Here is a 15,175-nt window from a genome sequence, read left to right as displayed (position 1 = left end):
GTCGATATCATGACGAGCTCCACTCACGTCATTAACAATAGATCCACATTGGAACCAGCGACGTTTTAACAGATCCGTCATTAAAACGTAATAATTCTGATATTCTGGCGACCGGCTTGTCGTTCTACAAACTGGAGTGAGAAGATCTCATCATCACTGCCCCTCGTTAGAGCTGCTCCCTTTCAACTGGAAGCTGAAGGTGGTGATTTAAAAGGGCTTCTCATACACACGACGTCTAAAATACTTCACCAGGAATTCTGACTGCTTCCCAAGAGTCTTCATTTGAAGGCAACAAAGAAATGAGTTCTGAGGACCACACTGCAGGTACAAAGGGGCCCGAATACGAGTTTTCCGATCAAATCTGACTGTGTAGGACAGTCGGAAAAAATAAAAAAAAACTAAAATGTCAGCTGTTTTGCAAAGTGACTTCATTTTACATCGTCAAAGTGAGACAAACGTCCCAATCCTGCACCGGAGGAGGCGAAACACAGGAGGATCACGTTTGAGACAAAAAGGACCAAAATCCTCCATCAGAAAATAACCACACAACAACAAGATCTCAAGAAAAGGCTGCGAGAGGAACTCACCAACGTTGTTTCCTATTTTACTGGAGGTCTCAAAATGCCGCCCGCTGATCTCTGTGAAGCCCAACACACACACACACACACACACACACACACACACACACACACACACACACACACACACACACACACAAAGAAAGAAGTTTTGTCTGTGACGCAATGATTCCTAAAGACTTGGGATTACTGACACCCTCAGATGCAACCCTAAAATGTTCTTGCCAGATGCACTGCGCTTCCCGACTCCCGTTTCCATTACACATGACAAACACTCAGGGCAGGAGAGCCTCTGAATCACTCGCAGGACCGCCGTGTGAGTCTTTTTTTCCCCACTGATGAAGCTCAAACCAGCTCCTCCGCTCAGCTGCGTTTCTCCTTCGTCACACACGCACAAAGAAGAGACGCGAACCGACACGCCTCAAAACCGAACCAGGCAGCAGACAGAGGGGCGGGCGTCCATCCGTTTTTAAAAACGAGAAAAAGAGATCCGAAATTTGGAATTTGTTTTCACTTTTCTAGTCAATTGAATGTTTCAGTATTGGTAAAGTAAGAGTCCTTTGGATTGCCTTGTTGCTGAGATAAGATCGATAAATAAAGCTGCTTTAAAACCCAATGTTATAAAATAGAAAATATCGGGCAAATCTGCTTTACGACTAAACATATAAACAATGTAAAAGTGCCATTCAAATGTGAAAACAAAAATATAATAACAGACAAAGAGATTAGATAAGATCTGAAACTCAAACTAATGAACCTGCGTTCCGAAAAATCTCTCATGAGCGGCGGCGGCGGCGGCGGCGCTCACCTTCAGCGAAGTCCTGAGCGTCGTGGTAGTCGATCTGACGCACGCTGCGATCCGCCACGACCAGGTCGCTCTTGGTGCCGCACAGGTAGATCTTGCAGAACTGCGGGACGAGAGACGCGACGTTAACCCGAGAGCCGGGAAGAACTGTTCCCACTGTGTGACGTGGGCGTCTTTGTACTGAATACCTGGAAAGAATTCATTTCGGGATACAGATTACTCAAACACACTTTCACTGCATAGTTTTTCGTCAGAACACAAGCATTCACTCATTTCCATTCGACATGAGAAAGTCTCCGACCTCCTCGCAGTTCTGCAGCTCCTTCACCCAGAAGCGAGCTCGCTGGAAGCTGCTGCTGTCGGTCAGATCTGGGGAAAAAAGAGGAGCAGCATGTTGGTGTTCTCCCCGAGAGACACTGCAGAGCGCCGCACACGTTCCACCATCCATATGGGTCAAATGAACAAATAAAGAGCACGTTGAACAAAACGAACGCTTTGGACAGATTAAACCCCGTGAAGAAGACAAGGGAGGTACAACTTTAGGAAAAAGGTGGAAGTGGACAGAAGGTCTTAAATTAAACTTGGCGGCACCGCCGGTGAGTCACTGGGAAACGCCGCCGTCGGCAAAGTTCCCCCGAAGTGGAACCAGAGTGAGGAAACGCGTGTTCCGGCGGCGTGGAGTTACCGTAGCAGACGACGGCGGCCCGAGCGCCCCGGTAGTAGATTCTACTCATGGCTTCGTAGCGTTCGGATCCGGCCGTGTCCTGAGTGGAGAACAGAGGCGAAACACACACACATATACGACAGAAGACCCAGTTTAACAACTTGTAAATACCTCACAAACTCCACATTTCTCACCACCGTTTAGTATCATGATACCAGAATTTGGGGGACACGGTGTGATGACGTAAACATAACAAAATACGACTCACCCATATTCCCAAGGTAATCACTTTGTCTCCCACCTGGATCGGTTTGGCGACAAAAGCAGCTCCGATAGTCTGTCAGGAAGAGACGATGAGAGCAGCTGAACATCATGAACACTGGTCTGAACAGTGGCGTTCCACAAACCACAGACTGAAGCAGCACTAATGGGACTTCTGGGGGGGTTCTAGAGAAGAAAGGATAAGAGCCACTGCTCTTATCTGCATTTCCACGCATTTCAAGACCAACATTTTTTTCCAACACGTCTTCTCTTTTACTCGTATGAATTCACTCCTTCATCGACCCAGGAATGTTAATATTCTTGAAAGTGCTTGTCCAACGCACCGCCTCCATGGAGCGATCATGAGCTTCAAGCATCGACACGATCGCAGACTCGAGCCTTTATTACTGCGACGCCCCCCCCCCCCCCCCCCGAGTATAAAAATGGATGCCTCTGATGCAGGCAGGAAAATGGAAGCGGAGCAGCTGACACTCACGTTCTGGTACGGGCCGACTAAGAAGCGATGGTGCACGTATCTCTCCACCAGACTCGTCTTGCCCACGCTCTCCTTTCCCAGCATCACCACCTTGGCGTCGACGCGCATGGCGCTCATCGTGGCGGCGTCTGGAGAAGCCCCCGGGACGACAGCGCAGCGGGGGGGGGGGGCTGGATTACGATGAGAGGGCAGCCGGCGGGCTGCTCAGGGCTCTGAAACCATATGATGAGTAACAGATGAGTTATAACGGACCGCTGTGAGACAAACGGGACAGGTGAGTCAAGGAAGCTGTGGTTCGGTCCCCCGGGGGCCGGCTGAGACAAAACGGCGTTCTCATTGCAACTCATCACATGAGGCGACAAGACGACGTAAATCAATAAAAAGACTTGTTCACACACAAACGGACCAAGACGTGCCATCGCGTCGACCTCTCCTCGAGGAGCCACGCTAATCAATCTCTTCTCTGAATTCACCGCGAGTCTTTAACTGGCGTCACGGAAACAACCCACACGGGCGCGTTTCTCGAGAAAAATCAAAACACTTATCTCCGTAAATGATGGAGAGTGCATAGTTTCAATTAGCGTTATCTTTCCAAGTCTGCCGATAATAAAGAGTCTCTCATTTGTTTGGGGTCACTTCACGGGTAAGTATGACTTCTAAGAAACAAATCCAAGCATGAAAGCAAAACCAGAGTGGAGAAGGAAAAAAAAATAGTCTTACCGTTTAAACTAAAAGTAGGAACTGAGTCTTTAATGTGCGGTTTAGTTTAAACAGCAGCAGGACAGCAGAAACTCCTTACTGTAAATATGAAACTATGTCGAGAGGAACTGGATTTGTACTCGAGTAAGCCGATAAGCTTGAATAACTCAAGTCTGTCCTCCTTTCACCATGAATGAACATGTCTGAATCCACAGCAAGGAAATCACTTTCACTATCAGTTCAGTGACACCACAGAGTCATAACAATGTAATAGCAATCATCTGTTGGAGATTCACAATGCATGGCGGTTCACAGGCAACAGAAAAGTGATTTCAGAAATGGCACAGCACTAAATTGAAACTATACATGTTTTAAGAATAGATAAAGGAGATCATTGACTCATCTGACCTCATTTCCTCACAATACAGGTAACTTGAACTCATCACAATCAATTGGTAATTAATTGCACGATCTGAGCTTAAACCCCCCCCCCCCGTTTTGTTAATCTTTCACCCCGGAGGTATGTTTAATAGCGGATTTCACAAATAACAACAAATCCTGGCAGTTAAACTTGAAATACAGGAAAACAAGGCAAGCACGTGAAGAAAACGATATTAATCGAACGCAGCCCTCCCTACAAGTTTAAACTGCAATCTGAAGACATTTAAAGAAACCTCCAAATAAAAACTTGGAAAAACTTGGCGGAGGCTTCACTTAGAGAGTTTGTTGTGATCTTGAACATTGTGTACAAGAAGAAGTAATCATGTTTATTCCAATAATCCTGCTTTCGATTTTGTTTATTTTAACAGGGTCACAGAACGAGCTTAGACCTCTGCATTATAGTTAATGTTTTTTTTTTAAATAAAATAAGGACGGGAATGCGGTTAGCTCTTTGGGACGAACATGACACAGCCAAATAAACACGAAGGTTTCCACGCGGGCGTTAAGTTCGCCTCCCCGGGTCCCGAAACTCACCTTGGCCGGTGGCTTTAGCTCCACTAAAATCAGATTTACGTCAAGCTGCGGTGAACACCGGAGCCGACACCCTGATACACCGAAGCTGTGCGGTACCACCCTACCGGCGTGTCATCGATCCGGCACCGGCGGGACGGCGGACGAGGATCCCGGGGCGGAGTGACGGAGGCTCCCGGGCCGGTGCTGCTCGGGGCGCCGCTTCACGTCCCCTCGCCCTGTTTGCGCAACGACTGAAATCAAAACACCGTCGGTAGGAAACGTTACAAAAGCGAGGGGTGACCAGCCAACATGGCTTCTGTTTTAGTTAATCGTCCGCCCTCCAGTTCACTGTCGGGTCTGCGGCTGTGGAAGCTTCCAGCTGAGCTTTGTTTGTTTGGGTGGGAACCAACGAGCCATGGGAGGCTGTTTCCAGGAGGGGACCGGAATAAAGGGGACACCACCGGACGTAGGAATAACTCTTTTTTTTTTTTTTTTTTTTTGTTATGAGGTGAAATTTATAGAAACCTCATTTATGAAATAATAGTCCACCACAACACAACACAACACATGCAAACTAAATTAATTGATGTTAGTTATTTAGTTAAATCTGTGTTTTACAAAAATGTAACCAAAAAGGACTCCGAAGAGAGAGAAATCACAAAACAGCTCAAATGGAGTAAAACCAATCACACACAGACTATAAACATTCTCAAAGAAACGCAGGATGACCAGCCGGAGACATAAAACTTACTAAAAATGATGTACATGCAAATCAAAAAAAACATATTACCACTATAACCTCTACTAGCAGATAACCATCGTCCAACTATAATGCATCTATGAGCTGATCTACTTGAGTACCAAGTGCATATGTGCTAAAAATGGACAGCTTACTTGGGACCCAACAGGCCAAACCGAGAGGGCCCCTCGTAGCTTCACATATTTGGACCTCCTTTATGGGTCTTTTTTAGATTAATAATGGGAAATGTTTGTATGGGATTAGACTGGGCAGCCTGTAGGTCCCTAAATGGGTTAAATTCAAGAAGAAAAACAAATCCAATAAAACCAGTCTGGACTGACAATATAGGTTCAACTTTGTAAACAAAGGTTATATGAGCTCACTATGGGTAAATCAACAACAGGCCCAAATAGGTCAAACCACATGGGAAAGACTTGGGCAAACCTAATCATAAATATCTGCATAAAACTTAAAGATGGGTGTGAGGTGGGCCTTGTGCAAGTAGCCCAGGTGGGGTTTGTCTCTGAAAGAATGATGTGAAATTTGCAGTCTGTGTTCAGGATGACCTGTGTCACCACTCTTGGAACCCCATGCTACTTTTGGTGTCCTTCAATGCAGTCTCAAAACAATACTGACTTCATTGTTAGACAAGCTCCTGGACAATCATGCAAATGTTGTACTGGGACATTGTGTCTTCCTGCAAGAATAATGTAATAAAATTGTCTGGGACTTTTTCAAATTGCACTCAACGTGATTCCTGTGTATTCTGCCTCCCTGAGAGTTTTTACAAGGAAATTATCCTGACAACTACCTACATTGTATTGGATCGCTCCAGAAAATATGAACGACTGACAAAGCGAATGTAAACAACAAACTGTAGAGGAAAACAATACGTCATTGCAGCGTCGAGACTGCCTAACCTAAGAAGAAGATCATTGTCATTTAACCTCAACATGCAAGCACTCTGAGAGTCTGTTCAAGATTTTTTGTGTATTTTATGTAAACTCTACTTTTTGGAATATTTTCCTCTGTGTATTACCAATAAAGTGTTGGTAATAATATATATATATATATATATATATATATATATATATATATATATATATATATATATATATATATATATATATATATATATATATATATATATATACACACACACACGTGTGTGTGTGTGTGTGTGTGTGTGTGTGTGTGTGTGTGTGTGTGTGTGTGTTTACACGATAGAACAGCAACCAAAGTATGTCGTGATTGAAGTAAAGTAGTATTTTGCACGCGATGGAGGGGATCTGATTGGCTGCAGTCGTGGACCGATGGGGCGGAAGTTGAATGCTGATTGGCTGAACTCCCACCCAACACACGCGCACGTCGCGCGCCGCCCTCACACAGCAGTAGCAGCAGGGTCATGGAGAGAGACGCCAACATGGCCGAAGCAGAGGCGAGCGAGGTAACTTCTGGAGGCATTTTTCAGGAGATTTTCACGTCCCCGCTGAACATGACCCTGCTCAGCCTCTGCCTGTTCCTCCTCTACAAAATATTCCGCGGGGACAAGCCGGCGGACCTCGGCGAGGTGGAGAAGCCGCTGCCCAAGCTGAAGCAGCGGGACTTCACCCTGGCTGACCTGAAGCCCTACGACGGGCTGCAGGACCCGCGGATTCTCATGGCCGTTAACGGGAAAGTGTTCGACGTGACCCGGGGGAAAAAGTTCTACGGACCGGGTAAGGGCACCGCGACCGCACCGAGCGTTCTTGACGCAGCGCGGCGTCTCTCACGTGCAGTCTCCGTCACCGTCAAAACAAGGGTTAAACTTTTCGTCGCCGTTATTCTTGAATATTGACTTGTTTGTTTTGGCGCAGCTTTTATTACTTTTGTAAGTGCAAAGTGGCGCCACACCCCCTCGAGTGTCAGCTCAGGTCCCGTTTCATAACAATGGCCGCGGCAGCCTTCGAAGCAGAGATCGTCTAGGAAGAAGACGACTTCTCCTCGCGGACTCTCGTCACCTTCGCTGCGTTGGTGCAAGAAGTTCTCTTTTGTTACAAAACGTGAAAAACAAACACGCCCTTAAGCCTTCTTGTCGGGACGGTTGGCAAATGTGTACTTAATCTAATATAATCTCTTAAACCTTCAGGTTTTATTGCCGTTTTTTTTAAAATAAGCATTGTTGTGATGATTCGTGTCAGCTGAGAATTTCCTACAACACGTTACTCATCTGAGATCAGAAACATCACAATCTGAATTTTAATCTATTTTTCTACTTCAGGCTATTCCTTAGTAATACATCTGAAGATCTGTACGTCTATAATCTGAGTGTTTTTTTTTTATTGTTACACAGTAACAAGCTAAGTGACGGAGCATTTAGGTTTTTTGGTCAAGATTAGATGTATTTAATCTCAATATACTGACAACACTGTAATTCTGACTACAATCTACTTGAGACTGCCTAGAATAGAAAACACTTTATTAATCCCAAACGCACATCTGGAAAGCATGCATAAAGCTTCTGAACGGTTTTGCTGTGTCTTGAAAAGTAACTTCACAACAAGTTGCAGCTAAAATGCTTTTTTTTTTCATTTGGGAAGGCTCAGATTAAAGCTCCCTAACCTGACCTTTGGTGAAGTAATGTTCAATACATTGAGGGTACATTCGATGTGACAAGATATCCCAAACTATAAAAACAGATTACTTTCTGTTAAATCAAGTAAACCATCATTATAGATTGTTAACAAAACTCCATAGTTGGAAGATGTCACACTCGTTTCCTCGGCCAAAGAGGCAAACAAAGTTTTCCTCAGAGGAGTCCTCCCGTCTCTGTTTCTTTCTTTCAGCTCCCCGAGTTAAGAATCTGCTCCTCTTCACTTCATTTCCGTTGTCTGGGAACAAACGCAGATCTGAGCCGCTCTGTTGATATCTAATCTTAGATTACGACCTCTGGTGCGTGTAACCTCTGACCAGCTCCACAGCGAGCTGACGTGTAAACCCTGACATGACTCCACACAACCCCCCCCCAAAAAAAATAACATCAACTCCTGCAGTATTTGTTTGCAGTCCTACAAGTCACCCTGTTTACACTGTTGTTACAGACATTTAACCCTTTTTTTTCTTCTTTAACATTGCTGGTAGTTATCGCTGCTGTGTCAAGCCGTTTAGCTGGTTTAAAATATATCACATTAATGTTATTTTTGTTTGGAATTCAAATAAAAAGTCCCTTGACTCCTCTCATAACACGGATGACTGGATTTAGTTTTTCACTTTCTCCCTTCATGGTGGTGTCAGCTTTCAATTTGACTGTGTGTTTTTGATAGTACTGAGAATCTCGGGTTACAAACATATGACAGGCCGTCAAATCTGGTTGTTCTGATTAACTCACTGTTAATCATTAGATTAATATGACGACACAAAGCTTTTTGAATGTTTTAAATGCACTATTTGGCTTTGTAATGGACCTCACGAGTCCCCGTTTCCACGACAACATTGGCGAGTGAAAATACAAAACTTTCATGGCATTTTGCATGTCTCTGTGTTTACGTAGCAATTTTGCTCGAGGTCACTGAAAATGCAACTTTTCGAAGACGCTTGTGCTCCACCTTATTGAGTGACAGGAGGGCCAAAATTAAAAGGAAATAAATGTGGAAAGATAAAGAGAATAAGTAATACAAAAAATCTACAAAGGTCATCATGTTCTTTTTCTATCTTGTCTTTGCTTATTCCATGTTGTCAATGCTTCTCCTGTTTAGTATTTGTCTTTTCCATGTGCTTTTTGTCATTGCATTTACTGGATGAGTGAAGTCATCTGGAAAAGACAAAAGCAATACAATGCTAATCAGCGAGGGCTGGGGGCGGGGCTAATCAGCGAGGGCTGGGGGCGGGGCTTCCTGTTCAGGGTGACTCGTGGCATAGTAGCTATGTAGTAGCAGGAAGTTGATGCAGTTTTATTTGAAATAAAAGAGGGAAAGTTAAATGTGGAGGAACTACTACTACATAGCCACTGTATGCCGCCTTAGTCACCCAGCGAATATATGTTTCCTCTAAAGTCCCACATGTCGTCCCTCGTTCATCGCTAAACCCGATGGACACGCCCACATTACACCAAAACCCAACATAACCAGCGGATTCTTAATCAAACTAAATACCTTTGTCACCAAAACAAATAAATGACATTTACAATATTGTACAAGAAATAAGAAATGTGTAAAAGGGGAAATAAATTAAATACATCAAACTTATTGTGAATGCAACAGTGCCACCTATTGGCATGAACAAAAAGTGCTCGACATGATAACCCTTGACGGGTATCAAGGAGTCACCCTGAACAGGAAGCCCCGCCAACAGCCCTTGATGATTTGCCTTGTATTGCTTTGGTCTTTGCGTGGTTTCATTACAAGAATGACAAAGGGCACCCTCTACTGGCTCAACCTGAAAACTACATCGTTTTCAGTGTTTCTGCTGTTTCCATGTGGACAAACTTTGTTTTCGAAACACTGGCACGTAAACGCCAAACTGTTCTGGTACCAAAACAAACGTTTTCACTTGAAACGGCGCCTAATTGAGCGCAAATAGGCGGCCTGCTATCTTTTAAATGTTCTCTTTCATCATTGCAGAAACATTAGCATGAGGATGATGGACAGTGAAGTGATTCTGGTTCTCTGTGGGTCTGGTCCCTTTCCTGCAGACGGACCGTACGGAGTGTTTGCAGGCCGAGACGCGTCCCGGGGTCTGGCTACCTTCTGCCTGGAGAAGGAGGCCCTGAAAGACGAACACGACGACCTGTCGGACATGAACGCAGCGCAGCGGGAGAGTCTGTCTGAGTGGGAGAGCCAGTTCACCTGTGAGTAGAGGCACGCAGCCACGTTGTTCATGTTGTTTGGGCCCAAAAACTATCACTGCAGGCCCGTAATATTCTAATGTGGAGTGGAGACGATCAGAGGACACCAAGTGGGGACAGGTCAGGTCATCGCAAAGTCTATTAAAGGGTCTCGTGATTAAAATAAATAACTTGAAACAGTGTGAAGTGGTTGGCAGTTACCTTCAGGTTTGGCTTTTGTGTGTGTGTGTGTGTGTGTGGGGGGGGGGGGGGGGGGGGGGGAAGCTTTACTCACTCAGAGTAAAGCTTCCATGCCATTTCCTCGTGCAAAACTTGACACCTGAAAAGATTTGAATGACTCGAAACAAGCATTTTTGCTCATTATTTTACATTCACATTGACCTCTCGATGCAAATATGACTGAAAAATGTGATTTTAAAAACATATAAAAGTAGACAAATGACAAAGACAAATCTCCGTTTGACTTGTTTAATTTGCTTGTGGTTCTCTGTTCCAGTCAAATACGACTATGTGGGCAAGCTCCTGAAGCCCGGGGAGGAACCCACAGAGTACACCGACGACGAAGAAGCAAAAGACAAGAAGGCAGACTAGAGAGCGTAAAAGTGACCAAAAGGGAAACAGCCGATGCCTTAACGTTTTTAATCTGTTGCCTCTTGTTAGATCCGCCGAGGGAAACAAGCCCTCCTTCATTCTCACACTGTCGGACCAATTCTGGATGTTAAGTGTCGACTGAACTGTCTCATCTTCTTTTACCTTCCTTTAAGGCAATTAACAATTAAACCTACTGCACTTTGATGTAGTGTCTCGTTGAGTTTAGACCAATTCTGTTCATGGTTATCGTGTCGCTGACGGTTTTTATGCTGCAGGTTCAGGCTGAGGAGGAGGTGACGCTCTGGTTTCTTCCACAGATCTCTGAAAGTCCTTTTGGAGTGACAGGAGGAGAAATGACTTCATAAGCTTTCCTTTAAATCCAGCCAATCCTGCTTTTTTTTTTTAAGACTGTAAGATATTCTCTTATCAGAAGAGTCACATTTCTATGGTTTCCACTACACATGAAGACAATCCAAGAACTTGTACGCAATGTCCGTTATGCTCTGATCTCAGTAAAAGTCAGTTTGAGAGAACTGTGCTCTGGGTTTTCTGTGAAGGAATATCAAACTCCCGCTGTGGTTTATTTAACCACATTAAAGTGCAAATATTTACCAAGAAAACACTAAAGTCCAAACTCTTTGAGTAGGTTTTCTGTAAGGATTTAATCTCTGTGCAGTTGTCTTGTTTATGCTCATATCAGACCACGACATCGAAGAAGGCAACGAGCCAAGCACACCTATTAGTTCCCCACCAATAACTTTTTTTTTCTCCCTCGGGAGTCGACCAGGGAAGTCCTTCCGAAATGTTAATTTATAATCCAGACATTCTAAAGGTTTCTCTCTGCCAATCATTTTCTAAAACTCCTGTCAGTAAGAATATGTTCTCCTAATGCATGTACATATTACTCACAATACTGTCATGCTATTTCAATCCACAAATGATATTTTGATTTAATAAACAAAAGTATAAATCCAAGACTTGACTCTTTCATTTTATTATCTTGTGTGTGTCTGTGTATAAACATTTGAAACGATTTTAAAGTTGGAATAAAAATCATAAATAAGATAAGATAATCCTTTATTGATCTGAAAGATATAGTAAAAGAAAGTGAATCCAAAAAAACAATTACAAAAAGAGCATGAGTAGTATGAGTACATACATGCTCACAGTGCATATAAGGGTGGACATGTAAATAAATTATTTCCCAGAGGTACATTAATGACAGCAATTTTTGCAATACTGAAAATGTGAGATTTTGTCAAAGCTTGTGAAATTGTTAAACAAGTTAAACGTACATTGTTTACTGTAAAAGTGCAGATTGACTATATCAGTTGAGACCTTAAACAGGAAAAAAGTATGTGTCAGAAGTGGGATTCGAACCCACGCCTCCATTCGGAGACCAGAAGTCCCGTCTCTACGGAAGGAGTTGAATCCTTGAGTCTGGCGCCTTAGACCACTCGGCCATCCTGACACTGTGCGGGAATGAGACACCAGCTCGTACTTTATCCATGCATTTTCAACCAATGATGTTCTGGTTATTAGTTGTATGTAAATAATAATATACGTGAGGACAACGGCCATTAACAACATTGTAAAATGCTTATTTATTGTCTGAAGAGGCGGTGAATTCGTTCTCTTGCTTTAAGCCTTTTTTGTTTTTTGTGCGCATGCTCAAATCGACATGCCACATTCAGGCTTCATGAGGAAAATGGGAAAACTCATAGACTTTCCGCTACTCCAACTTCATATTAATATTTGTTCACCATGCCACCATAAATAACCCTATAGCCGTTTTGTATGTTGTCATATTTCTGTGTTGTTTGCGTCCACTCCTTTCCGTTGTACTTTTGTTGTACTCTGTCAAAATGAAGACGAGGTCGATTTCAGTCTGAGTGCTCATGAACACTGTTTAACCTACATAGCGTGAACGCAGCACCACTTCCGCGCAGTGTACGTGAGGCCGCCATATTCCGTTCTTCAAGGGTATCCGAAGATTCGTCAACATGTACCGGTTTGCTAAAGCAGCTGCCAACATCAGCGGTAAGAAAACTATGAAATTTACAGGACCGTGTTGAATCCCAGTGTGACTAAATCCAGGCTTTAGTTACATTCTGTGTGGCAGGAAGTCTGAATAAACTGTGTAGCTCGTGGCCGCGGTCAACGTGCTAACAGCTAATGTTAGCACCTCTTTAATTATTGTTTCTAAACTGTGTTGTCTGTTCACGATATAAGTCTACATGTGGTCCAGAAATGTCCACTATTAACTGCATTGCCAGTTACCTGTATTAAACACTGCTAACTTCCTAAATATGTCCTTGTCTGACCCTCTGACCTGATTTCTTCAAGCTTCATCATTCAGGTTTTGGTTTTTTTTAAATGTATTTGATAATGTGATGATACCGTGTTGAACAGCTGAACTTCTCGCATATCCTGTGTTTTGTTGAGACTGTAAACTAATGTATAGGCTTGAAGACTTGGAAGTATTTCCAATTGTATTTAAAGTAGTTTTTACACCTGTTCAGACACCCAGTAACGTTTTAAATTTGTCTTGTCTTAGAAAATCCTAACCTGATGGCATTAAGATGTCATTATGCACAATCTTTAGATAAATCAAAGTATTTGAATGGCACCCTAATAAAAACGCCCTCAGGTTATTAAACTCTTAAGTTTACCTTTTAAAAATGGCTTTTGTTTCTCTGTTGAAGGGACACTTGGAAGTATGGCTCGTACAATCTTTCATATTTGGATTCACACAACTCTGTTTTGGAAGGTCACTAAACAATTAATTTATCCAACATTTACAACAAGAGCTGCAAAAAAAACTATCAATTAATGTGACTGAAAATGCTTTTCAAGTTCAAGATGGCATGATAAACTTTTTAATCAACCCTTGACTTAAAAATGTATTTTCATGTATGAGCCTGCATTGTAAAATGAGGGGTTAAGAAGGAAACATTGAGCCTGTAGCAACAATAGAATGGAGAATACTTCATTAATCTTACAGTGTTGCTTCACCCTTAATAGAAAATATCAGATGAATAGAATAGTAGTATGTACAAGTGATAACAGTGAATAAATACAATATGCATGTACTGTAGTTAAAACAGTTTACAAAGAAGAGTTATAAAGTCTGATGACCAGAGGAAGGAACGATGTTCTGTTGTGAACTTTGGTGGGACAAATCTTTTGCTGAGCTATTTGGAGTTTTGTTTAACAGTATTAACAATGATCAAATCAACTAATAAACAATCATTTTGATTTTACTGAAAGACAATTTTGGATTCAAATAGTGATTGGATTGTGTTTTATCCCATTTGTTTGTGAAGATCTGCATTATTTGTCAGGACTGCAGCGTGGTTTTTAACTACGTTCGTTTAGGAGAGATCCAATTTTTTGACCATTATTGAACTATGTTTTCTTCTTCTTCTTGTTCAGGTCAAGCTGTGCGACAGGTGAGGCACTCGTCCTCTGTCCAAGAGAACTTTCATTCCAAGTACGGCACTGGCCTGATGGTTGGAGGCGCGGTCTTCTGCACGGCGATCTGGGCATACGTAAGTCAGGCCTCATCGCACTCAGTCCTTACTACAGCTGCAACCAGCAAAACAAATCACAAGGAGATTGGGACTTAAAGAAAACATGTATTCATCTGTTTTTTTTACATTATTTCATATGATTATGATGATGAGGATGAGGTCTTTACAGCCCCTCCTTTTATTGACCATCAGGTCATTTTCTTGACCACTCGAGGGCGTCTCTACCCTCATTGCATTGTCATTCAGCAGCACCATTATAGTGCATGCTTTTTCAATTATCCTTCCGTCTTTAATGTTTTATCACGTTGCCACAATGAAGAAATTTGTAAACAATCAATTGCACGAAGGTCCAAAAAGGTGCATTATTAATTCTTAAAGTAAAAAACTGTTTTTTATGCAGGTGCTGACTCAGACCGGCATCACCTGGAATATGTCGCCTGTCGGCAAGGTCATGCCCAAACCGTGGAGGGAGCCCGAGTCCGAGGAGTAAAGAGCCACTGCCACAGAACCGCAGCCCGCCCGAGAATCCTTCTGCTTGTACAGATGATCCATGGATATCCACGTCGTGTTCAGACGATGAATGCCCGTGTGTTAACTTGTTCAAATAAATGTTAACTTGTTCAAATAAATTAAATATGATTCTACTGACTACAACGAGTGCTGATTCTGTATCCGGAGTGACCTGAGAGTGAAAAGCCTTGACAAATAAAACCAAAAATAAAATTTCTAGTCTTTCTCCGTGCAGGATATCAGTCCTTTAAGTGAAACAGTAAAATTTGTGGATGGGTTTTAGTTCACACTAATAGGTGGATTCTTTTTGGATGAACTATGTTTAGTGTTTTCAGGTCAAACCTAGGGTGAAAGTAGAAATCAATCTATTCCCACATAGTTCATTTTCTTTAAATACAATATTTAATAAACATGGAATGTTAAAAACTACAAATTGATATTGAGCAATCATGGTTAAATATAAATAGTATATATAAATATACTTTTAACCACAGTAGAGGCGAGGCTTTACATTATTCCAAGT

The 15,175-nt window shown here is 42.6% G+C and overlaps 3 protein-coding genes across 5 annotated transcripts in view; 2 read left to right on the top strand and 1 right to left on the bottom strand.

Annotated features, from left to right (window-relative positions):
- rab24 (RAB24, member RAS oncogene family) overlaps positions 1-4,825 on the bottom strand; it is a 10,974-nt gene extending 6,149 nt beyond the window's left edge. For 2 of the 3 annotated variants that reach the window (XM_080508626.1, XM_080508627.1), the window contains exons 1-7: positions 4,479-4,825; positions 2,805-3,016; positions 2,316-2,384; positions 2,069-2,147; positions 1,685-1,752; positions 1,387-1,486; positions 588-638 (exon numbers count right to left, since the gene is read on the bottom strand). In XM_080508626.1, the coding sequence (XP_080364752.1) occupies positions 588-638; positions 1,387-1,486; positions 1,685-1,752; positions 2,069-2,147; positions 2,316-2,384; positions 2,805-2,921 (484 nt within the window). In that variant the 5' untranslated portion in view covers positions 2,922-3,016; positions 4,479-4,825. The remainder of the gene's footprint in view (positions 1-587; positions 639-1,386; positions 1,487-1,684; positions 1,753-2,068; positions 2,148-2,315; positions 2,385-2,804; positions 3,017-4,478) is intronic. The other variant, XM_080508628.1, reaches the window with a different exon arrangement.
- A 1,773-nt stretch (positions 4,826-6,598) lies between these two features.
- pgrmc1 (progesterone receptor membrane component 1) lies at positions 6,599-11,584 on the top strand. Its single transcript, XM_080508244.1, has 3 exons — positions 6,599-6,914; positions 9,866-10,021; positions 10,515-11,584. Exons 1-3 carry the CDS (start codon positions 6,602-6,604, stop codon positions 10,607-10,609), a joined length of 564 nt encoding a protein of 187 aa, XP_080364370.1. The 5' UTR covers positions 6,599-6,601; the 3' UTR covers positions 10,610-11,584.
- A 938-nt stretch (positions 11,585-12,522) lies between these two features.
- cox7b (cytochrome c oxidase subunit 7B) lies at positions 12,523-14,790 on the top strand. The gene is made up of 3 exons (XM_080508451.1): positions 12,523-12,649; positions 14,045-14,160; positions 14,543-14,790. The coding sequence occupies exons 1-3, from the start codon at positions 12,613-12,615 to the stop codon at positions 14,630-14,632; spliced, it is 243 nt and encodes an 80-aa protein (XP_080364577.1). The 5' UTR covers positions 12,523-12,612; the 3' UTR covers positions 14,633-14,790.
- Positions 14,791-15,175: the final 385 nt, after the last annotated feature.

The sequence above is a fragment of the Blennius ocellaris genome (assembly GCF_963422515.1).
Source record: "Blennius ocellaris genome assembly, chromosome: 14".
NCBI classification, from domain to species: domain Eukaryota; kingdom Metazoa; phylum Chordata; class Actinopteri; order Blenniiformes; family Blenniidae; genus Blennius; species Blennius ocellaris.
The sequence above is the reverse complement of the archived record's forward strand: the minus strand, read 5'-3'. Positions and strand labels throughout refer to the sequence as shown.